The following is a 27,779-nucleotide window of genomic DNA, read 5'->3' as shown; positions in this document are numbered from 1 at the left end:
TATATAAATGAACATGCGGCATCTATTTACCAACTCGAAGTATGTGGTGTGCACATGTTCTTCCAAATATATAAAAGCAAAAGCTGACTGACTGACTGACTGATCTATCAACGCACAACTCAAACTACTGGGCGGATCAGACTGAAAGGCATGTAGATAACTAATATGACGAAGACATCCGCTAAGAAAGGATTAGGGGTTTGAAATTTGTGTGGTCCACACGTACGTATTTACGTTCATAAGCTAGGTAGTTAAATATAAAATGCATGGCCCTGACCACTTAATAACTTCGTAAATAGAATTACGATACCTATAAAATGTATGACTCTAACCGCCTATTATCCCGTACAGATAATATCTAAACGCAAATTAATATACCTGTAAAATCGTACCTACACATAATATCTAAAGGCAAATAGGATTAAAGCACCTGTAAAATTAAAGTTAACACTGTTCGTCGTTACCCCGTTTTGCCCCGTCATAAATAACAATGTATCGACGCAGGTGTGTGAATACAATGGGTAACAAATGCCCCTCGGAGGGCTTCTTTGTTGGCTTCCACTTGCGGGCAAAATACATGAGGGTAGGAAAAACTGCGACCGCGTTAACCCTTTCGCGGACTGGAAAGAATGTTCAATGTATTTTGTAGCTTTTATAAGGAAAACTATTTATTGTAAGTACTTTTGTGTTATTTTTTAGGGTTCCGTACCTCAAAAGGAAAAAAAGGAACCCTTGTAGGATCATTACGTTGTAAGTCTGTGAGTCTTTTTTACTTGCGTCCTAAATAGGTGCCTATAATCCCGTACCTACACATAATATCTAAAGGCAAATGGAATTAAAACACCTGTATTTAGGTTGATACTGTTCGCCGTTACCCCGTTTTGCTCCCTCATAAATAACAATGTATCGACGCAGGTGTGTGAATACAATGGGTAACAAATGCCCCTCGGAGGGTTTCTTTGTTGGCTTCCACTTGCGGGCAAAATACATAAGGGCAGAAAAAACTGCGACCGCGTTAAGAGAGCTCGCTCCGTCACTTACTCCATACAATCGTAGCCCCAATTTCTTTTGAATATTAAGCAACCAAAGTCCATGAAATTTTGCAGACATATTCTAGAAACTAATACTGTGCCTGTGGTGATTTAGATTTTTCTAAAAATATGTAGTTTTTAAATTACAGGGTCTCAAATACTTGTATGTGAATTTTAAGACCGCGTAACTTTGAAACCGAATATTTTAACGGAAATTCGGAAAACCACAGGCATAGATATTAGTTCCCGAAACGTTTCTACAAAATTCCATTAAGTGTGATTGGTTACTATTCCAATGAGAGACGAACTACGTTTGTATGGAGCGAGTGACGGAGAGACCCCTCTTAACCCTTTCGCGGACTGGAAAGAATGTTCAATGTATTGTGTAGCTTTTATAAGGAAAACTATTTGTTACAAGTGCTTTTGTGTTGTCTTTTTTTACTGGCGCCGTAAATTAGGATTTAAAAAGATAAAACCTTCCTGTTTGTGTAATCGTGATAGTGTTGTATTAGCTCAATTTAAAGAATAGGTATAGAGTTTCTTTTGCGGAAAACTACTTAAATATAGTTTAAGGAAAAGCTTTAGTAATGTAAATGTATTATTTGTTAAAAAAAAACTCATTCAGTTGCGTCCTACTTGAATAAACTCGAACTTGGTGTTTTGAAAATATTTTTTAATCCCCGACCCAAAAAGAGGGGTGTTATAAGTTTGACGTGTGTATCTGTGTATCTGTCTGTGGCATCGTAGCTCCTAAACTAATGAACCGATTTTAATTTAGTTTATTATGTTTGAAAGGTGGCTTGATCGAGAGTGTTCTTAGCTATAATCCAAGAAAATCGGTTCAGCCGTTTGAAAGTTATCAGCTCTTTTCTAGTTTCTGTAACTTTCACTTGTCGGAGGTGTTATAAATTTTTAATTTACACTTGTGTTCTTAAAAAACAATGGCTAAAATAAGTAATGAATATTTTTAGAATTACCTCATGAAGCCCTTACAATTATTTCCTCACATCACACGATAGATTTAAAAAAAATGTAGTCAGTGGGAATTTGTGAATTAAGTCGAAAAAATCGTCCTATTTGAGCTTCTGTGGCGTGCGTTACGTAAATAGTTAAAGTTACAAAAAAAACAATATACCTCTATAGTGGAAAGTTCCTTTCAAGCTACCCATGCTAAGCTGAGGCGGGTAGCTACTGTATATAATACCTATAAAAACGCAAGAGTAAAGATTTCATGACAAAACACCCTGTGTTATTTTATTCAAATTAAGTGGCTTCATCTCGCTTTATCAACTAAATTATGAACCGAAATGATGTAAAAAGTGACATTTCCTCGAATCTGCAAACTTGGACGGCTGCCAGAGGGGACAATTTAGGATGAAACTTCGCTAAGAGTACGGCCCGAGATGGTAAAATGACGGTATTAAATATTAGGAATGTATTAGGAGGCTTTGCTTTATAAGTTTTTTCACAAAGTTACCAAGTGCCGAGGTAATTTATCGCTTCAAAACCTCAACGGGATAGAAGGCTACTTTGAACTTACAACTATTAGCACTATAGTCGAAAAGTTGTACTGTTGTACTAAGTTCAAAGGGAAAGATTGAGGTTTCAGTTAGCGGGTAAAACTAAAGTTGTTTCCTAATTATCCCCATTATGGAATAATTGATCTGGTGTTAAACAAGATAACCTATAATAGCCTATACCTAAGCTGCAAGAGATAAATGGGTAAAAACATAGCCTTATAAAAATATATAGGTATAGCAGTATTTACAGAAGGAACGAGTCACAATAATCGAGTAGAGTTGAATTGTTAAAACGACATGATACCTGCAAGGAAGAACATTGTAAATCGTTTTTGTCAATTATAAAGGACAATTCTTTAAATTTTTTAGAATTATTTATTTGGCTATTTCTGTTTAGACTTGATATACAATAACCTTGCAAAATAGAATCAGTGGGGATATTATTTAATGTATTACATGGTTATTTTATCATAAATCACGGTTTATAGTGTTTTTTTGGGAGTATGTACTTACGTTAAAATTGTACTAAATAGAATTATTGGATTATATGGATAGGATTGGATAAAATGACACAGAATATCCATTAAAGTATTTATTCTATTTTAAAATCTTTGTTGCACACAATATAATACACAGAAGAATAGAAACCAAAAATTAGAGTAAACATTACTTAAAAAAATTCCACGTTTCTAATCTGTAACTTAAAAGAATTATTAAGATACTTACGGGAATAAGAGCTAAAACATTGTAAAATTCTTTCTGATTTAAATATAATCGTAACTCAAAATCGCAAAAAATTGAGATACACTGTTCTTCATTGCAGGTGTCGAAAACACGAACTCATTACCATAAAAAACGAATGAATGAAAATCAATGAATACGATTCGTTCGGTGAGTTTCGATCATAATGGTTTATATTTACATCCGTATAAACAAATCGAATGCATTCGTAACAACCGACGCAATTTGCGAACGCTCAACTATGGGTAGACAATTTCAATAAACGGAGCAAATAATGATATTTTTCGTGAATTTTTAATCAAGGGAGAGAATACTCCATTTCACATGACTCTGATCTTTCCCATTGATGAGGGTCGTGACTCCTTTCCATCCATACTAATCCATACTAATATTATAAATGCGAAAGTGTGTCTGTCTGTCTGTCTATCTGTCTGTCTGCCTGCTACCTTTTCACGGCCCAACAGTTTAACCGATTCTGACGAAATTTGGTACGGGGTTAGCTTATATCCCAGGGACGGACATAGGCTACTTTTTATCAACGGATTACGGATTATTATTTACGGAAAATCAAAGAGTTCCCACTGGATTCCTAAAAACCCATCCGCTTAACCGATTTGTATGAAAGGTACCGAGGTAGCTTGAGTCCCTGTAATTGACATAGGCATTTTTATCCCTTAAAATAAAACAGTTCCCACGGGATCTTTAAAAACTTTAAAAACCTAAATCCACGCGGACGAAGTCGCGGGCATCCTCTAGTTACTCATATATTAGTAAGAGGTTTCTGAGATAATAATGTAGTGAGTTCCCAGATCCGTCCACATACGACTCGACTAAGGTGCAAGACACACCGGCAGAGCTGAAGCGCGGCGACTTTCTTGATAACAACTCAAGTTTACTTAGTTATCACATTAATATTATAAAGGAGAAAGTTTGTATGTGTGTGTGTGTGTGTGTGTGTGTGTGTGTTTGTTACTCCTTCACGCAAAAACTACTGGACGGATTGGGCTGAAATTTAAAATGGAGATAGATTATAAAAAGTAGCCTATGTGCTAATCCAGGGTGGATTAGCACATAGGCTACTTTTTATCCCGGAAAATCAAAGAGTTCCCACGGGAATTTTAAAAAACCTACATCCACGCGAACGAAGTCGCGGGTATCAGCTAGTTTTGGTATAAAAGTGGTGATGTGCAGTAAGCTTAGATGGGCAAAAACGCGGCGCGCGTTGCCGTGTTTTGTTTCTGTTATTACAAAAGTATGTTAAAGTACTTAAGCTGAGTTTAGGTAGTTATAAAAAACTCGAACCCACTCCACTGCGTCTGTTTGCGCTGGTCCTAAGTTACTGAGATCAACGTTGCTTACCCAAAACAAATTGATATCAACTATATGCTGTGACTTACGTCCTTCGCTTTTTTTTAAATAATATATATGGTAATGTATAATTTTTCAAAGTCGAATAGGTGAGATAGGTAGGTAACGGTGATAATTTAATGTCAACTAAAACTATGGCTACGTGGATCCCAAACGCACCCTGCTCTGAAAAGACGCCCACAGGAAACTCAGAAGGGTATTCCTTTTTATTATTCTCATATCCATTTCATAATAATATTACATAAAACTTATAAGAACTGTCGAATCTTAAATTTCCCGACATGTCCAATTTCACGATTTGACGGATAGGTTGTCTAGTAAATAATTTTAGCTATAAATAAAGCGTTGGCATTCTGAAAGTTATTTATTCAGACCACTTTCGAAGAAGTGCCTCTTACTTACAAATCATGCATCGAAGGACGCCTAAAGTTAGAACTGTATGAATCGATACAGCTGTTATTGATGCATAAAGTGACCGTCATTTCGATCGACTCAGGCATGGCTAGCGGTCAGACGGAGCGAAGTAGAACAACTGTAGAACTCTTTGATTACAACTTTAATTCATCCTTATGCATGTTGAAATATGGTTGGAATTGGTATACCAACTGAAAGCAAAAAAAAGAGGATATTAAATTTAATGGACGCACTGCGTGCCTGCAAATTGAAAGCCGCGATTTTACGTCTATATGCCAATATAAACAAAAGTTAGTCTGTCTGTGTTGTTATCAAGATAGACGCGACGCGCCTTGGCTCCACTCCTCGGTCGGTGTGCCTTGTGCCTAAGTAAGAATGTTCTCATATTTCTTAGTTTAACTTCTAGCATGTTCTTCGTATTAAACTGGTGGATAAATTATATCACGCGGATAAAATAGAGGGAAAAAGCTAGTGTAGATAATATAAAGTTACGGATGAAATATGTTATATTTCATCTCTATTAAGCATCAAAGACCGACTTAATGATTATTACTTTGTTAGATGTTGGATTAGTTTTGACCAACGTGGTCAAAACTTTTTCGATATAAGGTTTATTTGGGTCAGTGAATCGTAATCAAGAGACTCGTACCAGTTCTCAATATATATTACTTCTCAAAGTTTGATGAGAAATACAGACCCGTTTGATGTTTCATCTTGAGAAAATTTGGAATTTGTGAAAATTTCGCGGAATATTATTAAGTAACAGAGAGAGCCCTTTGTACTAGCTGATACCCGCGACTTCGTCCGCGTGGATTTAGATTTTTCTAAAGCTCGTCGGAAATATTAGATTTTCTGGGATAAAAAGTAGCCTATGTGTTAATCCGGGCTATAATCTATCTCCATTCCGAATTTCAGCTAAATCCGTTCAGTTTTTGCATAAAAGAGTAACAAATATACACACATATATACATACACACAAACTTTCGCCTGTATAATATTTTAGTGTGATTATTAAAAAAGTATCTGTAAACTGTACAAGAGGGCGATCGTAAATATTTCAAAGTCAGAACGTGAGCAAAATTAAAAATAAGACGATGCTCTTGTACCGTAAAAATATAAGTAAGATACAAGTAAGTACTCCTAACAAATACATGGTCTGTATTTCAGTAAATAAGAGCACGTATCAACGTAATTGAAGCACGTCCATGTCTTCGATAGAAAACATTTAAAATAAGTCCAAGTGCTTATAGGTATTATTTCGTACAATTTATTTATCACGTTTGGATTTGGTGCTAATGTGGGTTTTTATTTTTAAAGTTAAACAAATGAGTTCCAAACTTGGAAGAGTGTAGTTTGACTTTGTTCATAAAACGAGATGTCAGACACGTAAATCTGACTTGTCCCTATTATAGTTCATGAGATATGTACTTGGGTACAGCTGGACAGATGGACAGCGGGGGCTTCATGGAGTAATAGGGTCCCGTTGACTCCCTTCGGGTACGGAGCCCTAAGAAACATGATTGATTTTCTTGTTAGTCAGGTTTAAGCAGTTTTGCAGGATTTTGGCAGTCTGTGTAGGTATGTATGCAATGTATGTATCAGATTCTGTGTGTTCCACCGTAGCTCCTAAATTATGAGCCGATTTTGATGAATGAAGTGTCAATCAATTTGTTATTATGGCCCGGGTGACATAGGCTACGTTTCATACGGAAAAGATTGACCTGACGGCTGTTACATCCCAAAAAAGTGGGGGCCTCAAATATTTTTTTGCTATTGTATCGAACGGGATATCACATGAAAAAGGAAAAAAATCTGAGCTCATAAATATAAATATAGAGTAGGTAGGAACAATGTTAAAATACACCGAGCGACAGAAAAACAATTTTATACTATATCTATCGCTATCTATCGGCAGTTCGCAGTAAAGTTTTATTATTATGAGATAATGCTTACGCTTGACGACAATCAAGCCTGAGAAACTGAGAACTGAGCAATGATGAGGTTGCAGAATAGAATGAAGGAGTAGGTTGGATCACTTGCCTAAAAGATGGCTATTCACTCTTGTATTGAAGGTATTCAAGTTATGCGTGGCCTCTAGGAATATGACATCTCTCTGGATGGAATATTAAGCAACGTGAGCGAAGATTAATGCCTGTAGGATATCAGGGATTTACGCTTCAGAGGCGTCGCTGACTAAACGGAAAAAAAGGGAGCGCTGAACGCTGAATTTGCAAGGGTTCTGTATACATTACTTTTTAAGTAATTTGCATTTATATGAGCTGTGAAGGTGATTTATTTTAGCAATTTTAAGCCTTGCTTTAATACTTAGCAAATACTTTAGTACTTGCTTTGTTTTGTTGCTTATTTAGGTTAGTCGTAAAAAATATACGGGTAGGTATGTGATTTATTGCAAAGAATAAAATATAAAGGAATAGTAAAACATACTTACCTTCATTTATAAAGTTTAAAATTTTAGTTAAAAGTTAACTTGTGTAACGCATTTAGCTAAAGTTTAACTAGAACCATAATCTAGCTTTAACCACCAGTCATGTAACTGGACTTTATAACATTGTCTTAAAAGTTTTAACGGAATCCTAAGTGCCTAATGTCGTAAAAAGCTTTGAGTGCGAAAGTTTTCTTGAAAATTGTTACTTAAGCTCGACTAATGCAAATACGACTTTATTCCCTTCAACTAATGTATGTAATTCTGTAACGGATTAATTCTTATTTCAAAGAGTTGCTATTTTTCTTTCTAATCTTTTCGTGAGAAACTATTTGCTGAGTGTGAATTTTATTTAACTGCAATTTTTAAAAGGAAGAAAAAAGAAGTTATTATTCTTTAGTCGTATTTCGTATATCTGTACGAAATATTGCCGTGTGTAAAGGCTGTAGTATAATTACAAAACCGGCCAAGTGCGAGTCACACTCGCGCAAGAGTTCCGTACTAGAGTCCTATTTTTTCGACATTTTGCACGATAAATCAAAAACTACTATGCATAAAAATAATATAAATCTTTTTTAGAATGGACAGGCCAAAGCCCTTTCATATTATATACCCCACTTGATATAGTTATCTTACTACGAAAATCACACTAATATTATAAAGGCGAAAGTTTGTATGTGTGTGTGTGTGTGTGTGTGTGTGTATGTTTGTTACTCCTTCACGCAAAAACTACTGAACGGATTTGGCTGAAATTTGGAATGGAGATAGATAATATCCTGGATTAGCACATAGGCTACTTTTTATCCCGGAAAATCAAAGAGTTCCCACGGGATTTCAAAAAACCTAAATCCACGCGGGCGAAGTCGCGGGCATCGGCTAGTTGAAAATACTTTTGAGGTACCAAAAGTCATGGAATAATAGCCAGACCTTTAGAAAGGAGCTAGGACAAAGAAGGATTAAATTTGAATGAACTAAGAATTGAACCCTAAACTCTACCTAATTATTTGCATTGACTACTCCAAAGAGATCGACAGGGATATAATTAAATTCTAGCCTTATTATAGCCAAATTATGATAACAAGATGATAATTTATGGGAGAAGGGTCGGGTCTACAAAACCTGCAAGAGCCCTCTTAAGTCTCTGAAAGATGCTAAGATAAATTTACATTAACATAAGTGATTGATGGAAGAGTTTATTAGACCGATAGGTACCTATAAAAGCTTATGTCCGTGACTCTACGTAGATTTAGGTTTTTAAAGATCCCGTGGAAACTCTTCGATTTTCCGGGATACAAAGTAGCTTTTTTTAAAGAATATTAGCCATGCTAATCATTCCCTTTCCCCTCCAACTAAGCGTAAAGCTTGTGTTAGGAGTAGGTACTACAATTTAGTGCAACGGATGAGACTTGCACCGCCGATGGAATTCAGTCCGCTCCTCAACCGCTGAGTTATTGAGCCTCTTTGGCAGAATCAGTTTGTGAAACTTTTTAGATAATTATTATCGTGTTCGGTATAAAAAATCGGTTTCGTATGAAAACTGTACAAAATCTAGTAAAAATGTATATTTTGAAGTTAAACTTTTTTGGCAATAGCAATTACTCAGATCCGATGGTTTGAACGATAGTCACTTTTATACGTCACATCCGGTGAAAATAGCCGCAAAGCTGAACAGCTGTTTTGAGGCCGCATATTTTGGTTTTTAAAGGATCGTTGCCATAGAGTAAAAGCTTTATTTAAACTTATAGCCCAGTCAAATAGTAAAGAAAAAGTGTAAAGACAATTTTTATATTAGCTGCATGATCTACAATTTAGTTTGACCTATTTTTATGATAAAAAACGTTTTTCTTTTGGCTATTTTTCTACTATTAAATATTTTTTCGTTCGTCCCATATTTACGAACTTTGATCTGAAATAATTTTTCTTGTAAATGTCAGATCGATGTGGACTTTTCACATTTCATTTATAATGGTGTTCCAAACATTCGCACAAATTCTCAGCTCTATGCGAATTAATGTAACCTTACCTCTATTTTTTGAGCTAAATAAACTGGGCTATTACTATAGTATACCATTAAGTAGATTTCAAACTACGGAATATAATATAATATATGAATATCGCTCACCCTACTTTTAAATGTCACTGTTCACACTTAGATGTAATATTATATTTCCGTAGTTTGAAGGCAACTTTAACGTTTGTTCGTTACTTTCAAAAATGGAATTCCATGCTCATCTACTATTCAACCACTTTGGCACTAATTTTTCAAAGAGTTTTTTTATTTGTTTCAGAAAATTCATCCCCCTTCATATAATAGAGGAGGACAGCTACGAGAAGGACGTCCTTTTCTACGTTAACCTCGGCAACCCCGAACTGCTTGGGGGTATGTAAGATTCCTATCGAATACCAGCACTAGACTTGTGAGCAAAGATCTGGACACACTAGAGATGTATGGACGCGGTATTTGAGCGTGCAGCATCTTAAACTTTTCAAATCTTTGTGCACATGTGTGGTAACTCGCTTTATATTACCTACACACCATCACAGTTTAATGAGCATACAGTTGCGAATGTCTTCTGCGCATACGTGTAGAGCAAACGCGTAGTCTTTTTGAAGGCGTGTTCCATGTTTCATCATAAAACTTGTGTGAGAAATGTTTATGATCACAACTGTATGGTTGCCAAACTGTAACACTAATGTAAATACATTTTCAATGTTATATTTTTTTTTATCTGAACAAATATTGTTATAGCTGCTTATGACGATATGTAGATTGGCTTTAAAAATTTAAATGTATGAAGACGATATTTTTTATTATTTTAAGTGTACAAAATTATTATTTTTTCAAATTTTATTTTTATATCATTAAACTTGAATATATAAATTAAAAATGAACAAAAAGCACAGAATTAAAAATAACTTTATTAAAGATATATCTAAATAAATAAATTTAATTCTCACCGAATAGGTAAGAAGTTGGCAACACGCAACAAAATTTTCAGTAAGTAAGTTTTATGGGATGTGAGTGTGACCCTTCCTAACACTCATAATGCATGTCAGGTCCCCGACAAGGTCGCCCCTTTTTTGCTGATGGGGGGAAATCTTTTTAAGATATCTCACATAACCTGATATCACCATTTTACCACCGAACCGCAAGACGTCGGGCGAGTTTCCATCCTTATATCGTCGACATACCATCTACACGCACAAAACGTTTTGCGTCTTCATTCCTCATACGCATGGCTAAGGTTTGGAATACTCTTCCGCGATCTGTGTTTCCTACCAATTACAATCCGGGTATCTTTAAAACAAGAGTGAATAGGCACCTTCTAGGTAAACGCGTCCCATCTTAGACCACATCATCACTTTCCATCAGGTGTGATTGTGGTCAAGCGCTTACCTATAGTGAATAAAAAAAAAAAAAAATCTCCAAAGAGATCGGGTTAATTATTTCTACCTACTAAAAGTCCCTAGTGGCCATCCTCGACGCATATTAAGGTTGAAATCTACAAAGTGTACTTTGAATTTGCTCATACTTAAGACACTGTTAAAACGAGATAGATTTATGGCAGCTATATAACGCTGTCTCGTTTTAATAGTGTCTTAAGTCTGAGCAGAGTCAAAGTGCGCTCTAGCTCAGCCTTAGAGGCTCCGGGAACTCTACAGAATATGCTCCGGTGCCTCTCTGCGACGCTCATTGGGCTCATCCTATAGAATGTACTCTTCTGGCCTCATGCACGGTCATCGACATGGTCACCCTACGACAGATGGATGACCAGCACTTCTCTATGTGTATTTCTTTTTATAAATCAATTACTTCCGTCCTCCTCGTACCACAGTAATAATTTCGGTTATTTCCAACCACTATGTACTAAAATTTTGCCCAAGTAATGTGGATGACCAGGTCATGAGCATGTTTTTTCAGTACTTAGAAACTTAGCATGCTGCGTGAGTGTTGTGATTGTGCGATTAGGTCAAACCGCCTGCTACATCACAGAGGTAAATAAATACTAAAACCAGTTACGTAAGCGGTAGCAGAAGGATTTTTGAAGGAAACGAAGACGGATTTTTACTAAATTTATCCTAAAGTCCTTACATTTTAACCTAACCTAACGTCTGCATCAATATAGATGCAGAGTTTTACATTATGATGACTTAAAGCTAATCTAACCTAACTAGAAACTGTGGTGAGGTATGACGACCTTAAAAGCACGAATGTAATATTATTTCTTATCTATATTAACAGGGCTCTCTCCGTCACTTACTCCATACAATCGTAGTCCCAATTTCATTTGAATACTAAGCAATCAAAGTCCATGTTTTGCAGACATAGTCTAGAAACTAATATCTGTGCCTGTGGTGTTTTAGATTTTTCTAAAAATATCTAGTTTTAAAATTCCGTATGTGAATTTTTAAGACTTTGAAACCGAATATTTCAACGGAAATCTGGAAAACCACTTTGGCAGAGATATTAGTTCCCGGAACGTTTCTACAAAATTCTATTAAGTATGATTTGTTGTATTCCAACACTATTCCAATGAGAGACGAACTACGTTTGTATGGAACGAGTGACAGAGAGAGCCCTCTTAATAAATCTACTTCAAATTGACATCCTTCTACCGTTTGTAGTTGGTTATTTGAAGAAAAGCTTGACAGCTGTTGACTTTCGACAAACATTGGAAAATGGGATAAAAGATTTTATGCCCAACACAAATGCGCGGGACACTACCTTTGTCGTACCATTTGACCTTTTGAAGAGCTAACATAAAGGCTGGATTGCGTTTGCCCTGATGAAGTTCCGCCAATGACATAAAAACCTAAGATACACTCAGTAATTTACTTTTAATAAAACTTCAAAAATGAGCTCTGGAATAGACAAAGTTATTGTTTTCATTTAAAACATTTTCAATTTCGCCGTCTGTCGGAAAATAATAAAATTTTGATCAAACAATAGTTTACACAAGTGTAAATTTATAACACCCCCGACAAGTGAAGGTTACAGTAACTAGAAAAGAGCTGGTACATTTCAAACGGCTGAAGAGATTGTCTTGGATTATAGCTAAGAACACTCTCGATCAAGCCATCTTTCAAACAAAAAATAAATAAATTAACATCGGTTCATCCGTTTAGGAGCTACGATGCCACAGACAGATACACAGATACACGTCAAACTTATAACACTCCTATTTTTGGGTCGGGGGTTAAAAAAGTGCCCATCTGCGTCAAGCTACGATAATAATGCTAGGGGTGGGATTCGCGTCCATTGCTTGACCGTTGAGCTATTGACGTTCAAACAGATTTCTATAAAATGTTATATACTTAAACTTAATTTTAAAAAATTGACAAACGGAAAAAGAAATAAGCGTGGATAATACATAACTTAGTTAGCGAAATTGTTCATTTGTGTCGCTCTAAAAATCTACAACATCTTGGTTTTCGCATATCGTTGTTTCCGTTGTATTCAATTTGTCAATTTTCCGCTCCGCATTTCGTTGGTAGAGAATTGCGAAGAAATGCTCGAGACGAGGGTAGCTGGTAAAATTAAATTTGCCAAAATACAATTGGTATGCCATACAAATAATATGGGTAATGTGGTATGAATTCTAATCATATTCATTCACAATCCCGAATGGTTCTATTTTTCGGCTTTTCGAACTATGTGCCATGCCTATTGCCACTTCAGCTTTGTAACCCGTTGAATTATGTATGTCTATGGTTCTCCTACGGAACTCCTTAGTTCTGCTTTGATCACGTAGATAAACTCCAAGCATAGCTCTTTCCATCGCTCGATGAGTGACTCTGAGGTTTCCATGAGGCCTATAATTTAGGACCATTTCTCATATGGTCACTTTTATGTATACATATTCAATGATATAGGCACTTTGATTAATCCTAGCTTCAAGGTTGATTGATGCAAGAAGCAAGCTACAAGCCATTTATTTTCCCTGGTCTACTTTATCTGTATCGGTACCCACTGGTTTTCTGGGAGTTACAAATTTATAACGCGAATTGATTCAATTTATCGTTCCTTTTTAACCCCCGACCCAGAAAGACGTATAAGTTTGACGTGTGTATTTGTGTATCTGAGTATCTGTGTATTTGTGTATCTGTGTATCTGTATATCTGTGTATCTGTGTATCTGTCTGTGGTATCGTAGCGCCTAAACTAATGAACCGATTTTAATTTCGTTTTTTTTTGTTGTTGTAGGTACTCTATACCTAACCTTTTACTACTATAAAATATAGTACAATAAGTTAAGACAAATGCCTATAATAACCGTGCAAAACTTTAATACTATAGCTCTTAAAATGTGTCCGAATAACGGACATACTGACAAACTTGATGCACTACTCTTGTGTTTGATATACATAAGGAAAGATTTCTTGTTTTTAATATGTACTTACCCAATATTATATTTTAAGAGTTTGAAAAAAAAAAACAGTCCTAAAATGCGTCTGCATAATGCAAAATTGGTATAGAATTATATTCTGTCAACACGAATTACCCAATAGGTTTTTTTAAAAATGTGACTTATAATGCCAGCCCCATCGGTACAAACTACATTAAAATTAAACTAGTTAACCCTAAAAGTACAACAATTTGAGAGAATCACTAACAAATTCATACGCTTTCATTGCCGAAATGCTCAAAGGTTTGTGTAAAATACAGTATTCATAAAATTTAAATTTGGTTCACACGTTAATGTTTCTCTCAAATTGTGATTGCGAACACATGCTATTAGCAAGTGTGAAACATCATCTGCGTGGATTCCCTTGAGGAGTCTTGACAGACGCGACAGACAGACAAGCAGACAACGAAGTAATCCTAAAGGGTTTCTTTTTCTATAGAGATACGGAACCCTAAAACGGAAAAAGAAAAGTGTATTAGTGCATTTCTGTAAGACCTAATTTCTATAAGGAAATTAAATATGAAAGGAAAAATTGAACGGGTAAAACTTTATATTCGTGTAGTGTTCGGTCTAGTTCAAAGAATTTCCTGCAAGAAAATATAAAGACCGGGTTTTCATAAACTAGGTGTCAAGCTAAAGTGGAATTTGTTAAGTTTGAGTCACACAAAATGCGCGATAGTCTTGTTAACAGGGCTCTCTCCGTCACTTACGCCATACAATCGTAGTCCCAATTTCATTTGAATATTAAGCAACCAAAATTTTGCAGACATATTCTAGAAACTAATATCTGTGCCTGTGGTGTTTTAGATTTTCAAAAAATATGTAGTTTTAAAATTACAGGGGCTCAAAGATTTGTATGTTTTTCAAGACCGCGTAACTTTGAAACCGAATATTTTAACAGAAATCTGGAAAACCACAGGCATAGATATTAGTTCCCGGAACGTTTCTACAAAATTCCACTGAGTATGGTTGGTTAGTATTCCAATGAGAGACGAACTACGTTTTTATGGAGCGAGTGACGAAGAGACCCCTCTTAAGTCAAAGTTAAAACGGGCCAGTTGGATGAGTGCGTTATAACGTTGTCTCGTTTTAATAGTGTCTTAAGTCTGAGCAAAGTCAAAGTTCGCTCTATAGATCTCGGCCTAAAACGTCCACGTCCTAATCGGAAGGTCGGGGGTTCAATCCCGTGCACGCATCTCTAAGTTTTCTCATCTAACTCATCTGAAACCTGCATGCCTCAAAGTTCTCCATAATATTCTCCAAGGTGTGTGAAGCCTGCAAATCCGCACTTGGTCAACGTGGTAGACTATGGTCAAACCCTTTCTCATTCTGAGAGGAGACCCATGCTGGTATGCCGGCCATGGGATGATCATGATGTTATCACGAATACCGTGCCGCCAAGTAATTTAAGGTCACGCACTTGAACTGAACTGCAGCTGAACTGCGCGTCGCGGCAGCGCCCCGCACGATATTCTCTCCAGCCGCGACGCGCGGCAGTGACGTACGCGCGTCGCAGCAGGAGAGAATATCGTGCGGGGCGCTGCCGCGACGCGCAGTTCAGCTGCAGTTCAGTTCGAGTGCGTGGGCACCTTTAGCGTTCCAGTACGATGCCGTGTAGAAACCAAGGGGGTATGGGTTAATAAAAACTGCCATATCCCTCCCAGGTTAGCTCGCTTCCATCTTAGACTGAATCATCACTTACCACCATGTGAGATTGTGGTCAAGGGCTAACTTGTATCTGAATTAAAAGAATGCAGCTCTATGGAATGCTGCAATGTCGCTCTTCGTGTCTATCCAGGCTGTAAAAGTATCAAGCTAGAGAAAAATTTGTTATTCAAACCTTCGCTGAATAATTTAAGAGGTCACCCTGTTCGCGGGAAAATTATAATTTGTGCGGTTTTTTTTTACTTTTTCGCGTCTCTCCTACATTCCTTTAACGATCCTTCGACAAATTTCCACTGTAATATCCTTCTGACATAATACAAATCTGTTGTAGAAGAAATGAGATATTCCTTTTACTATACTGTTATCTTTACAAAGATTGAAATAAAAATAAAAAATATCCGAGGAGTTTTTCTTTGAGATAGGGCTGGGGCAAACACATCGAAATTGGACGTATTATACGAGTAGGACGTTCCCGGCGTTTCGAAGATTTAATCATCTATTTTGATAAAGACGGTGCTATACGTAAATCGAGCGGGATAAGGACAGCGCTTAACTACTAGACGTAGGCACGTTTTACAGGCGTAGGGCGAGTGAATATTGTGATACTTAAAATGGATATCTCCGAAAAGTTAGAGGTGTGTCTTGAACCCTCGACCTCCCCATAGGCGTCTAAACTACTAGACCACAGTTCACAACATCCGGTCACAACTAGTCAAATCAGTATCTTTTTATCAAACGTCAAAAACACGCGCTTAGTATGCGAGCTTCTATGAAATACTGGCATGTGATGTCACAATGTTTTTTTTTAAAGTTTAATCGATAGTTTAAAATGCTTATTACTCTTAAAACTCACAAAGATCGTGGATTATACGTATTTTGGAAGACCCTCCATTTAATAATCACTAAGAAATAATTTGCTTTTAAATACCGTATAGTGAATTTCTAAAAAAACGTCGAGGCATCGACGTCTCTGGCAAGCGTCAAATTTTAGTGATGTAGGTAGCCCTAAAGCAGCCCTGTTTTTCTTTGATTTTACGTTACCATATAGCCCAAAATTGCCTTCAAACTACGGAAATATAATATAATACAGTGACATTCAAAAGTAGGGTGAGCGATATTTATATATTATATTATATTCCGTAGTTTGAAATCAACTTAATGCTTGATATATCGTCGATTCAGGATCTAACCGAGAGCTTCCTCACTCCAGTTCACTCTGACTAGGCTATCACGGCTTACCTATATATTTTATAATGCGTGACATTAACCAGCCAGGCAACCAGAACAAACGAGTCGGGCGCCGCTTCGCCGAAATGCGACAATCAAATTACCCTAATACCGCGGAATGGTGTAATAAAACCCATAACCTCGATGGATGTAATGAGCGACCATAATAAGTGCTGCGTCGTGCCCTAGTTCTACCTGATAATAGCAAAACCTGGTCAATTGCGGGTCAGCACATACATAAGGAGGATTCCGTAGAAATGATAATGATTGAGTCCTTTTATTCCCCCGTGGAACTTAGGGCTGCTTCAGTGGTTTTCTTTGTGAGGACATGCAATCATAGTAAGTACTACATATATAGCGACCTACCTGATACTTAATAGCAAAAAACTGGTCAATGCGCGTCATATCACGAACAAGGTAGGGTTCGGTAGCTATGCTAGTTGGTAGTAATTTTGGCGGTCATAATTAACTCTTAAACTGGAGTTTCTTTTCAAAAAGTCCAAAATACCTATTCATCGAGGTGTTAGTGTCACTTAAGGAGGGAAAACCATTTTTTTTAACTCTCACTTTTATCAAGAGGTATCTTTCTTAAACTGTTTTTTTTTTAATTTCAAATAATATGTGTATATGTATAGCGGTAATAAGTTTCTTTAACTGTGCTAAATTTCAACTTGACAGCTCTTCTGGTTCATTTTAAAAATTGCTGTGACACAAAGACAAATCGATTTTTATATTTTTGGACCTAATTTTGTTCTCCTAAATATTGCTGTATAAAACTATGTTTACCGACACAATGGCGTAATGACCACTTGCCTGAAAGCTCATAAAATACCAAACTTCCACTCTCTTTTATCAGGAAGTAAAAGAGTAATCGGCGCACCATTCCGAACACTACCGAGTAAATTGAGTTAGCTATATAATTCAGAGGAGGTGGTTTACTGCCGAATTTACTCTACCATATATTACGGGGCGAGTTAAACTATGTAATAAAATAAAAGGTAGGTAATAATACCACAGAGTATGGATACATCACATGATATTACATACAGTAGCCGGCAGGAAATTGTGTCTATCACTCATACCTACGCGACGTTTTGAAATGAAATGAAATGATTCTTTATTTTGCGAAATGTGAGTAACAATGATGGTAGGTATATTGACAGGTCCTTGGTCCTTCACATTTTGCCATTTGTGTATGGCGTGCAAAATATATAGTTAGACTATTAAATACAAAAATAACCAATAAAAAATAAGAATATTAATTGAGATTGAAATGAACACGCGACCCATGACAGTAAGATGTTACAATTGGCCAGTTTATTATTCTAAGAATTACAATATCAAAGTCATTAATATAAATCTATGTCAAATAAGTAAGTGTTTAAAGTTAAGGTAAGTAAAGTTATAAGTGAAGCTAATATAGATCGTTTAAAAAATTATACTGAGAACGTTTATTGGTTTATTGTGTTTGTCATCACTTAATCATAATTATCCTTTTGTCGATCTTAACGACAGAGACAACGCTCTACGAAACTGGTATCTCTTTCTAAAGGTCGATGTACAATATTTCCTGCCGTGTACCTACTGTACAGAAGTTCGACGAAATCGTCTAATACGTAGTTAGGATATGTTGAAGAGTCGTCGTGGTCGTCATTTACCACGATATCAAAGGTGTTGGACTACTATGTTTCTTTTTAACCCCCGACCCAAAAAGAGGGGTGTTAAAAAGAAACATATGTGTATCTGTCTGTGGCATCGTAGCTCCTAAACTAATGAACCGATTTTAAATTAGTTTTGTTTTTGTTTGAAAGGTGGCTTGACCGAGAGTGTTCTTAGCTATAATCCAAGAAAATCGGTTCAGACGTTTGAAAGTTATCAGCTCTTTTCTAGTTACTGTAACCTTCACTTGTCGGGGGTGTTATAAATTTTTAATTTACACTTGTTATACTGTGCTAATACTCAGCGTTGATGTGAGCAAACTGAGCACCCTAGGCGAATCACTTGATTCACGCCCCTTGAGAAAAAAATTCGTAACACAATAAAACACAAAGGATGACTATTCAAATAATTTATTTAAAAAACTCGTGTAAAATTAGGTTTGATTAAGCGCTATTAACATTTTTTTATTATCCAGGTCTGAAGGCCTTATGTGTGGCATTAAATGGTTTTGAAGCAAGCATGATTTTTTTTCTTAAATTCGAAGGATATGTTTAAAACTTATAAGAAAAGCAAACTGGAAATCAGATACAGTACTGATTGCAAGCGCTTGATATCTTATAAGTTTGCAAAATAAATGCTTTCGGTACTTAGCCTAGCTTACCTATTACATGCGAAAATGAATACAAAATAAGTAATTACCTTAGCTTAATATTAAAAGCGCGAAAAAAAAATATAGCCTCAAAATAATAAAAATAAAACCCACAAAAGCATGCGACAAAAATAATACCTACCTGAACCTACATATTTTTAATTCATAAATAATTCGTCATAAAAGTGTTGTGTCTTTATATAAACTAATAAATATTGTACATAAACTAGACATATTTTTTCTTTTTTTGGTGTAATTTTTTTCTATATTATGCCTTTATATACCTTTATAAATGTTAATATGCCTTTTGTAAATATGTGAATGCTTTTAACACACGCACAAATTATTTATATAAGTATGGATTGCATGTATTTATGAATTATCTAATATAATATCTTTTTCCTCACTCTATCGCACGCTTGACGGATGGACTCTCTGTCTGTGTCAAGTAAGGATTGGTTTGAATATTTTTTTCTTGTAGATTTTGTATGGCTAGATGATTGCTATACTGCGTTTTTATCGAAAAGGCGCCATCACCATGGGCGAGAGTATCGCGACGAGTCTACTATCGGATAATCTACACATTACAACGATAATTTCGCCAGCGTGTCGTCGCGACTCGTTTCATTGGACCTCTCAACTGTGGCGTAACGTGGCGGAATCACAGCGAGACCTAACGATATCGTCAGGAGACGTGTCAAGTCCGAGACGTTGTACTCGTCCAGAGTCACTCATAGTATCGCCGCGATAATATCGCCCTGTTGAGATAGGCCCATAGTGTTTGTATCGGATTTGGTGGCACGGAGACCACAGTTTTACGTTCTAATCGTAAAACTGTGGTGAGAGTATGTATCACCGTGATACTCTCGCTCGCGGAGAGAGTATCGCCGCGATACTCTCGCTCGCGCAGAGAGTATCGCCGCGATACTCTCGCCCGAGGAGATGGCGCCATAGTAGCAAGGTAGAGCTGAGATTTTAATCATGAGATCGAGGTAAGGTAAGGTTATGCATATGGATGAAATACTGTATATTATGTAATAAGTATATATCTATATTTGGAATGAGTTTGCTATTTCCTACTAATGGTAGGTAATGCTTGGCATCATTAATTTTATTGTTAGGTTAGAAAACGTTCGATATTTTAGATGTCTGGTAACTGGGTTATGTTAGAGGTGATAGTTAAGTCTACGAACAATTCTGTATCGATACAAAGTAGAGAAATTTTTATTTATAACCGACATGAATATTAACACACTTATTTTATTTATTTTTACTCATAATTCACTCAATAAATAAATGAGCATTTAGTTTTAGCGAGCATTTTATATCGTCATCAATATAGTGCCATATAATCAAGTGCCATTCTACATTTTATATACCGGTAGAATGCTTAAATAATAGAAAACATTCCGCCTACATTATTCATACAGCTTATGATTTTTATTATGTTTAAGTTTAGTTATTCAAAAGCCAGAAAGTAATTTATTAAATCTAATAAACATATCAAAAAGTAAGTATCATTATTACTCTGTATTCAACGAATTAGTAAGAGAAAATCGGAAACAAGATAATTTTATTTACTTAGGTAATCAAAATATACAATGGGTTCTTGTTTACAAACTAGGCACTTGGATATAACATGATTGGCAATTTCTAAACGATCAAAGCGTACACCAATCCACACAATACCCTACTTCCTAGACAAAGGCAATTTACCGACCGCAGTACATAAATCCCAAATCACGCTGAAACTTGGCATTGCATTCTACTACCATAATGAAGACTTGCCCCTTAATCAAAGTGTGTGTGTGATTTATGACCCTAAACAATATGGGACTACCCTAAGGCCGCACGCACTTTGCATGCGTTTTCGTGCGTATACGTAAAAAACCGGCCAAGCACGAGTCAGATTTGCACACAATGGGTTCCGTGCCATCGTACACGAAGTAATTTTTTAATTTACATGGCGGTCATTTTGAAATTTTTATTATTTTAGCGGCAACGGAAATACACACTGAAAATTTCAATTATCTATCTATTATGGTTCAGCCCGCTGACAGACAGACAGAAAGACCGGCACATGGACACCGGAGGCTTAGTAGCTTCGAGCTTTAATGAGGTCCCGTTGGTATCCTTTGGATACGGAACCCTAAAATAGACATGAATGATTCCGTCCCTTCAAAGATATGGAGCGCTCACACACTCATGCGAATTATCCTCTGTCATGTATAACTCTAAAGAGCGTACTTTAACTTTGCATAGACTTAAGTTTCAGTTAAAACGAGACAGATTTATGCAAGCGGTATAACGCTGTCTCGTTTTAACAGTGTCTTAAGTATGAGCAAAGTCAAAGTGAGTCTATAGATCTCACACCATGTGTGAGCGCTCCCATAGTACTCGAAGGATTGGGATCGTTCGTGCATTTTCGCACGTGCTCGCACGACCAATTTTCGTATGTGAACGCTTGCAAAGTGAACGCAGCCTAAGCTCCCTTCACATTGTCAGTAACCACAGAATCCTAATCCTAATCTCTCCATAGTATACAATACAAGGTCGCTTCCCGCTGTCTGTCCCTCTGTACGCTTAGATCTTTTAAACTACGCAACGGATTTTGATGCGGTTTTCATCAATATACAGTGATTTGAGAGGAAGGTTTATACGTTTACTAGTTTAATATTGTTTTGTGTTAATCTATTGAAATATGACAACAATTGTTAAAGATATCGGAAGCCGACTGAGAGCTTTCGATTTTTTGAGAGAATTAATATACTTACTTACCTATAACAAAATAATTACACTGACACCACATTAGTACCTACATTGCCAATGAAATTGCCGCAATAAATATAGTAATAAAGTTAAACGGGCAGCGTTTAACATCTATCATATCCATTTTAATTACCTCCCTCCCAATAAACGTCATCGGTCAAAGCGTTAACTTAATTTGCGCTTTTAACGGATAATTAATTCAATTATCATAATTGAACCCGCAGTTATAATATTCTCTGTTTATATTAATGGTGAGTTTTTTTTTAAAGTTGGCCTTTACTGAGACTTATAGTCAAAGTCAAAGTCAAAATCATTTATTCAAAGTATGGTCAAAATTGTTAAATTTGTGTGATAAAGTGGTGATAATTATGTAACTTTAAACTAAAGCTACGAGGGTTCCAAACGACTAGGGCCTAAGTCTGAGAAGAGCCCACAACAAACTCGGCCGGGTATTCTTTTTTTTATTATCACCACTTTACAAAACTTTATCTTGCAGTCTAAGGCTGACAATTGAGAGCGTATTTTGACCGACTCACTACTGAGAACGGGTATCCTCTCAGATTGAGAAGGGAGCCATAGCCACGCTAGCCAAGTGCGGATTGGCAGACTTCACTTTGAGAAAATTATGGGAAACTCTTAGGCATGCAGGTTTCTTCACGATGTTTTCTTCAAACGTTTTACACATTAAACTACTCTTGGACAGCGTGGCGGTCTATGGCCAAAACCCTTCTTATTCTGTGCTCTGTGGTGAGCCGGTAATGTGTTATGATGATGATGGTAAACGAAGCTCGTTCATCAAGCAAAGAAGGTAGGTATTATATTTTAATGGCGAATGCCCGCAAAATTGAAGTAAGACTTCGTGCTCAATCTAATTAACTTTTTCATTACTCCAAGCGTTTACAAAAAGTAATTACACTTGTTCAGTTACGTTGTCGCGTGGCGAAATTTGAAAAATGTTAGGGTACTTTATAAACGGTGTAATAAAAAAAATTGCTTTTGTTAAGTTTAACTGAAACCATTTTTTATCCGACTACGGCAAAGCCAAAAGGGTGGGTTATGATTTTGGTAGTATATGTGTAGCGCCTAAACTACTGGGCCGATTTTGATGAATGAGGTGTCAATCGATTTGTAGTTACGGTCCAGATGACATAGGCTGAATTTTTTTTCCGAAAAATCATCATGACGGATGTAGCACCCAAAAAAGTGGGGGGTCTCCAAAAAATTATTTTTTTGCTTTTGTATCGCTGTCTCTACTAATCTTATCCAACGCTGCGCTTTTCGGTGCGAGGTCGCCATTCTTTAGCGCCTTGGGACCCCAACGCTACCGATGAAATTTTACAACTGGTTACATAGGTCTCTTGTAGGGATTTTTTACCCTCCACAGTCTTGGGTCAAAGTTTAATAACAACGTCATACTAGGGGAACTGATTCCAAGGTGTCTTTCGCAGATGACAATCGTCCTGTGGTGCCTGGCTATGAAGTTGAGCACGTTCAGAACCTCACCACGTTGCCTGAAGATGAGGCAGTAGTGGCAATGATGGGATGGCCACGCGCAGGGGAGATCACCCGCGCGCAGCTTAGGATTAAGGAGAGCAAGGAGTTTAAGGTAAACTAGAACTTTTTATGTCCTATTTTATTCCACGGAAAGAAGTTAGTATGGTTCTACTACGTAACGCAATCCCGTACCTACTTGAAATGACAGAGCCATAAATCTAAGGCACTTATTACGCTTTGCTGACTTTGATACCTAGGGCGGCAGGAAAATCGTGCTAAGAGAAATGTAATAAACACAACTTGTGAAATGAAGTTATCTAAGCCACTTAAGTTATCTTAGAATCCACTGGATCCGCATCAATACAATCAATTCACAATTTAGAAAATAGAATGAAATTTTTTGAATTTCTCGTATTGAAATCCTCACACTCTTATTTCGTTTAACGAAAATTTAAGTGTTTTTCATGTTGATAATGAATGAATTTTTCAGAACACTGTAGATAAATTAGTGCAAAGAGCGAACGCATCAATCATAATCGGGACGTCATCATGGAAGGAGCAGTTCTCAGAAGCTTTTTCGGCGAACCCTGGTATGTAACATGTTTTATCAATAATGTTGGAATGATTCCCTAATTTATCATCATTTCGATCATTAGCAGTATCCAAAAAATCGAGGGAAAATACACTTTGAAGAAATTAGTGCTAAGTACAAAATTTTTATGATACAATTCACCATTATCAAATCTCTCTGGTGACAGAAGCTAATTTATTTTTCCTTCAAAATATCAGCCTAGCTGTCCAGTGCGGGAATGCAGCTGTATTCTTGAAACCATTCCATGTGGGCGTGATTTGCACAGTAATTAGATAAGGCTAGTTTTAAGTGTAATTGTAAAATTTTCAATAAATTGGAGATATACTTATTTGTAGAAGCTTATCAATCTAATTAAGGGTCTTGATATTATCAGAGTACTAGATAGGCTAACTTTAAGTTTTATTGTATCTATCTAAAAAAAGAGTATTCTTAAAATATCGTGTAGTATTTCAAATTTACATCAACTTAAGAGTTTTTTTTTTAATATAAAATAAACTTACATCTAAATTAAAACTAAAAACAAATAAAATTAAATTAAATACCAGGATGAACTAAATTAAATCTATTAAATTGATTTAAGTACGTTAAAATTTGTGGTTCTTACATTACTTTTCTGATTTAGATAACCCCGATGAGCCTCCTTCAATTGCGGACTACGTGCTTCACCTTCTCACAGTTTTCTGGAAAATTATATTTGCTTTCGTACCACCAACAGGTAATTTACAACTGATTATGATTTTAAATAATTCTTATCTAGTGTTTTGCTTGTATCTGTTTGGCTCTTCACATTTATTTTATTTATCCATACAAGAAAAATCTCATTGCCTTATTATCTAACTTAATAAGACCTATTCTACCTAATTATAAGCAGCATCTTTTCTATGCACTGTTATTTCTTGTCCTTTGCTTTTCTCATCTACGCCTTTAATTGGTTTCGCTGTTGGCAAAATATAATTTAGTGCTATCTTATTACTTACCGGGTATTTAATTTCCTTTGATGTTTTAAAGTACCTATTCTATGATTTTTTTGTAAATTAAGTATCCGCAATCTTGTCATGCGTTAGATCTAACTTCATCAAGGCCCTTTTTATACAAACATCTGATTTAAGCCTCTTATGTGCTTCTACACAGACATCGGCGGTGGATACCTCTGCTTCGTAGTGTCAATCGTCTGCATCGGCCTGGTGACGGCTGTCATCGGCGACGTGGCCTCGCACTTCGGCTGCACCCTCGGCATTAAAGATTCCGTTACTGCCATCTTATTCGTTGCTCTTGGGACGAGTATACCTGGTAAGGCTTCGAGTTTAAAATTATAGTGACTTTTTTGTTCGTTTTCTCTCTTTCTGTTTTAAAAAGAATATTAGCCATGCTAATCATGACTTATACTCCCCTTTCCCCTCCAATTAAGCGTAAAGCTTGTGCCAGGAGTGGGTACGACAATCAACGGGTGGGGTTTGAACCGCCGACTTTTCGGAATTCAGCCCGCTCCTCAACCGTTGAGCTATCGAGGCTAAATTGGTTCAGAACTCGTCAAAGCAATTGATGTTATTGTAGTTAGTTAAAAAGCCTGTTCTTTTCAGATACCTTTGCAAGTAAGGTTGCGGCCATCCAAGACAAGCACGCGGATGCATCAGTGGGCAACGTCACAGGGTCCAACGCTGTGAACGTCTTCCTGGGCATCGGCGTTGCGTGGACTTTGGCCGCCATAGTCCACTGGAGTAGAAACGAAACGTTTCACGTAGAACCTGGGAAGTAAGTATTGGCTGTAATGCTACGTCCCGTTTGAATTCTTATTTCATGGAATGCCCTTCCGACTTCCGCTATCCCCGTCAATAACAATATTGTCTAGCAATGGATAGCTATTGTGTTGTGTGTGTTGTGAGCTTATGTAATAAACGTATACCTACCAGCTACCTTAACATTTTAGAACAAAAATTTTAATAGGTACCTATATTTCATTTCCATGCGGTTTCAATTTTAACCCCGACCCAAAAAGAGGGGTGTTATAAGTTTGGCGTGTGTATCTGTGTATCTGTGTATCTGTCTGTGACATCGTAGTGCCTAAACGAATGAACCGATTTTAATTTAGTTTTTTTTGTTTGAAAGGTGGCTTGATCGAGAGTGTTCTTAGCTATTATCCAAGAAAATCGGTTCAGCCGTTTGAAAGTTATCAGCTATTTTCTAGTTACTGTAACCTTCACTTGTCGGGGGTGTTATAAATTTTTAATTTACACTTGTCATTTGTGAAATGCCCTTATTTAATGTTTAATAAACTTGTGCAAGCAATCGCACCTGAATGCATGATGATGCAGCCCAATGTAGTGCGCTCTTGCCTCGGAGATTTATTACCTTGAAGGTACATTAGGAATGGAATGGAGGACGAATTTTCGAAGGATGTTAGGAATGGAGCGCTGAGCGTAGGTTATATTCTGGGAATTTCATAGGTTTACAATTGGATTACGTGTGTAATCTGCTCTGGGATATAATAAGCTTACATTATTAGATTAGGTACGTGTTTAATCTGCTGTAAAGGATGTCTAGTTATACAGGGTGTAACTAGAACACTAGCAAATACTTAGGGTTATTATTATCCCACCAAATACAATCCAATGCCAATAACCATATGCCTTATCTTGTAGTTTTAGTGATTTAGTATTTTTCAAGCCCGCAGTGTATAACGTGCAGAACTCGGATCAATGCTTGGATTACGACGCGGCATTGACTCCGAGTGGCCTATTTACGTAACGTTCGTTGACCTCTAGCGTTAGTCAGGTGTTTTATTTGCAATGTGTTGTGAACTTTTAAAAATCCAGTTTTTTTTAAATCCGAGTTTTTTTTTGTGGTACCTTATCAGTAATTATCGGTACTATCACCCATTTCCGTTTTTATCCGTATAAACGAGGTACTGGATACATACGAAACCGTGTTCTGTGAAAATCCATGCTCTGTGGACGATTGTTGGTTAAAATGACGATAAAGATGACTGTATTCAAACTGCATACGTAGTCAGTGAAATAAATAATACCGTTTGCGTACTTAATTTTTAAAATTAAAATTAAATTCTATGTCCCCCTTTTGGAGCAGAAACCCTTCTCCAAGCTGATTTATTTTAGGCATTTTTTTAAAAAGAATATTAGCCATGCTAATCGTGACTAATACTCCTCTTTCCCCTCCAATTAAGCGTAAAGCTTGTGCCAGGAGTGGGTGCGACAATAGTGCAACGGGTGGGGTTTGATCCGCCGACCTTTCGGAATTCAGTCCGCTCCTCAACCGTTGAGCTATCGATGCTCTATGTTAACAATATGTTCCTATTTTAATTAATATTTTTTTTACAGCTTAGCCTTCAGCGTCACCATGTTCTGCTCAGAAGCAGCGCTCGCTGTCCTAGTTCTAGTATTAAGAAGGAGAAAGTCCGTCGGCGGAGAGTTGGGAGGACCCCGCGGTATCAAAATCATTACATCTATGTTCTTTTTCTCTCTATGGCTCATCTATCTTACTATGTCCACTTTAGAAGCTTATGGTTTTATTAAAGGGTTTTAAATCTATTGAAATATGTTTAATTGATGGTAAAAAGTGCTGTTCGTAGTGCTATTCTCTAACACAGCTTCGACAACGCTGACACAACGATCTAATGAAACATCTTAGTTTAGCCAACAGGTTTTCACACTATATTCAAATTAAGTGATTATATTATTCGTTGTCACCGAACATAATGGGGAACTGACTAAATTAAAGTAAATGAATTTGATGTTAAACTAAGTAGATAATTAATTTTTGTCGCCAAATCGTCCATCATTGCAA

At 36.6% G+C, this 27,779-nt stretch overlaps 1 protein-coding gene across 3 annotated transcripts in view; it reads left to right on the top strand.

Annotated features, from left to right (window-relative positions):
- LOC123875239 (sodium/calcium exchanger 3) overlaps positions 1-27,523 on the top strand; it is a 96,830-nt gene extending 69,307 nt beyond the window's left edge. The window contains exons 2-9 of one of the 3 annotated variants that reach the window (XM_045920969.1): positions 9,806-9,897; positions 10,483-10,515; positions 23,341-23,498; positions 23,877-23,976; positions 24,601-24,693; positions 25,110-25,268; positions 25,559-25,730; positions 27,314-27,523. In XM_045920969.1, the coding sequence (XP_045776925.1) occupies positions 9,806-9,897; positions 10,483-10,515; positions 23,341-23,498; positions 23,877-23,976; positions 24,601-24,693; positions 25,110-25,268; positions 25,559-25,730; positions 27,314-27,518 (1,012 nt within the window). In that variant the 3' untranslated portion in view covers positions 27,519-27,523. The remainder of the gene's footprint in view (positions 1-9,805; positions 9,898-10,482; positions 10,516-23,340; positions 23,499-23,876; positions 23,977-24,600; positions 24,694-25,109; positions 25,269-25,558; positions 25,731-27,313) is intronic. The other 2 variants (XM_045920971.1, XM_045920970.1) reach the window with 2 other exon arrangements.
- Positions 27,524-27,779: the final 256 nt, after the last annotated feature.

Source organism: Maniola jurtina, chromosome 19, assembly GCF_905333055.1.
Source record: "Maniola jurtina chromosome 19, ilManJurt1.1, whole genome shotgun sequence".
NCBI classification, from domain to species: Eukaryota; Metazoa; Arthropoda; class Insecta; order Lepidoptera; family Nymphalidae; genus Maniola; species Maniola jurtina.
The sequence above is the reverse complement of the archived record's forward strand: the minus strand, read 5'-3'. Positions and strand labels throughout refer to the sequence as shown.